Source organism: Pinus tabuliformis, chromosome X, assembly GCF_031772625.1.
Source record: "Pinus tabuliformis cultivar Carrire ecotype Pingquan chromosome X, CPIR1, whole genome shotgun sequence".
In the NCBI taxonomy this organism is placed as follows: domain Eukaryota; kingdom Viridiplantae; phylum Streptophyta; class Pinopsida; order Pinales; family Pinaceae; genus Pinus; species Pinus tabuliformis.
In genome coordinates, this window is record NC_142308.1 from 648650301 (window position 1) to 648652963 (window position 2663).

General features: G+C 41.9%; 1 protein-coding gene across 1 annotated transcript; it reads left to right on the top strand.

Annotated features, from left to right (window-relative positions):
- Nucleotides 1-485: 485 nt before the first annotated feature.
- On the top strand, nt 486-1964 carry LOC149141663 (uncharacterized). The gene has a single exon (XM_089451298.1). The coding sequence runs from the start codon at nt 486-488 to the stop codon at nt 1962-1964; it is 1479 nt and encodes a 492-aa protein (XP_089307424.1).
- The last annotated feature ends 699 nt before the right edge of the window (nt 1965-2663 follow it).

The window sequence follows — 2663 nt, forward strand, 5'->3', positions numbered from 1 at the left end:
ACCCCAGGAAATCACAAATCATCATGGAAGGGCTAAGTAGACAGGAAAAGGAACATTTCAGCTTGTATTTTCCATATGAAATGTGCAATATGGCATCCCCATTCAAGTACCTGGGTTTCTGGTTGAAGCCAAACAATTATAGGAAGGAGGACTGGTCTTGGCTAATTGCAAAAATTGAAGCCAGAATCAGACACTGGAGCTTCAAATGGCTTTCCAGAGCAGGGAGATTGACCCTGATTAAATCAGTGTTACTAGCCATTCCAGTATATTGGGCAGCTTTAACTTGGGTCCCAAAAGGTGTGCTGGAGAAAATTCGAAGGATCTGTAGCAGATTCTTGTGGGCAGGATCCAAAGAATCCTCGGTTCTCCCCTAGGTTGCATGGGAGAAAGTGGCGAGACCAAAAGACTGGGGCGGTTGGGGGATAAAAAATTTACCCGATTTCAGACTTTCTTTGTCGGCAAAATCAGGGTGGCGCCTCATCAAGATGGAAAATCTCTGGACCAGAACAGTTAAAAGGAAATATATAGATCCAACTCCTTTGGAAGTCTGGATCAGGAACCCAGTCAAGAGCCATAAGAATGTGTCGGTAATTTGGAAAGCAACTCTGGAGTCTTTTAAAGTAATTGAACAAGGCCTAGCTTGGAAAATCGGGAATGGAGAAAAGGTTAAGATAGGAAAGGACCCTTGGGTTGGCTGTTCAGAAAGTTTTGCCCTTAACCCTGAACTGATTCAGCAGTTAGAGGATAAAGGGCTTCTCTATCTTAGCCAAGTGGCAAATCCGGGACTTTCATCCATCTGGGGTCAAGCGTGGAAGAACGGTGAAGAGTTGGATCTGGAGCAAAGATGGTGGATCGAATGGAGTACTTTTACTCAAGATCTCTCCAGAACAAATGTCCGGTTGAATGATAGACAGGATGAGTTAATTTGGTCCCATGCAGACACTGGGGAATATGCTCCAAAGAATGGGTATAGTTTCCTTATGTCAAGAAAAGGATGGGAGAATCCTGAGTGGTGGTCAAAACATCTATGGAAACTTAAGAGCCCCCCAAAGTCAAAAATCCTGTTCTGGTGTATACTTAAAAGCAGAATTCCAACTTGGGACTACTTGCAGACAAGATTCATGTACGGGCCTGGGAGGTGCACACTGTGTAAATTAGAAGCTGAGACAATAAACCATCTCTTTTTAAAATGCTCAGAAGCCATTAAAATTTGGGGTGAGGTAGGGAACCTCATGAACAAAAAGTTAGAATGGGACGGACATACTGTGCAAGAAGCTTGGCAAAAATGGTGGGACTCCCATCCCAATGGGAACTTGCGCAATCTCCCCCTCATCATCAGTTGGGGTATTTGGATAAGTAGGAACAGAAGTATCTTTCAGGATAAGGAAACTCCTATTTCAATCACCGCAAGCCAGAGTACTGCCATCTACTCCAGCATCCCCGAGCCTAAGGAAGCCCATGCCCAAAGAATCATCCCAGAAATGCAGATCACAGAAGGAATCCCCTGTGCTTTCTTCGACGGCGCTTCTCAGAACAATAAAGCCGGAGCAGGTTTAGTCATCAATGAATCCCCTTTATCTGTTCTAAAAGCATCGGTGGGCCTTGGATCTGGCTCTAACAACTATGCTGAACTTATGGCCTTGAAATTCCTCATCTGTTGGCTCATTCAAAGGCGTACCCTCACAATTCAAATTTTTGGAGACTCCCAAATAGTGATCAGATGGGTAAATGGACAAAGTACGTGCAGGAACCAACTTCTAAAACAAATCTTGGGAGAAGTTCAGAGATTAAAATCATATTTTAATAGCTTCACCCTTCGCCACATTTTCAGGGAAAGAAATGAATCAGCAGACCAGCTTTCTAAAGATGGTCTTCAACAGGATTTGGGTAGCTGGGTGATCGTAGAAGAAGAACAAGGTCAAATTAGAAGATCGATACAGCCGCCATACCATCAGCCTCCCTGACTCTCGAGCGTTTTTTTCTTGTTCTATTACATTGCTCCAAAATTCTGTTTTTCCACATAAACAAAACAGTGTTTGGTAGAGTCGCTTAAAAACTTCCAATCCAGGTGTCGGGCCAGCTGAGGAGGCCCGGCTTGCTGTGGATATATTTTCTGTTATAATTTTTGTGCAAACAGTCCCGTGTTTTTTGCAGTATATGAATGGCACCTCTTTTCAGAGGTATCAGTACAGAATCAGCAGCTTACTATGAAACAACTGAGGTTCAAATCAGCAGTTTTTCTTTGTAAAACAGGTTTCGGTAATCCCTCTGACGAATCAGTGATGCTCAGCATTTTCAATGTAAACTTTTTATAAATCTTAATAAAAAGTCTTCGCTTTTTCCTTTGGAAAAAGTATTGGATGATCTAGAATGAACTTCAAAAATGCTAAACCTGATGACGAGCCCCATTCTGCAACAGTTGAATACTTCTTGTCCCATATAAGTGTTTTCCAATCATTTTTTTTGATATGAAATTGATGTTGGAAGCTAATGTCATTAAGTTGTTCAATGCATTTATCCTCACCATGTGATCCTATAATAAACCTTTGCATGTCAATAGTTTCTTCCAACACATGAAAAACAGGCTCTGGAATGTATGATTTCTTAATACATTAAATTAATGATGGTAGGCTGCCAACATCATTCCTCCTCAATGTTACTGA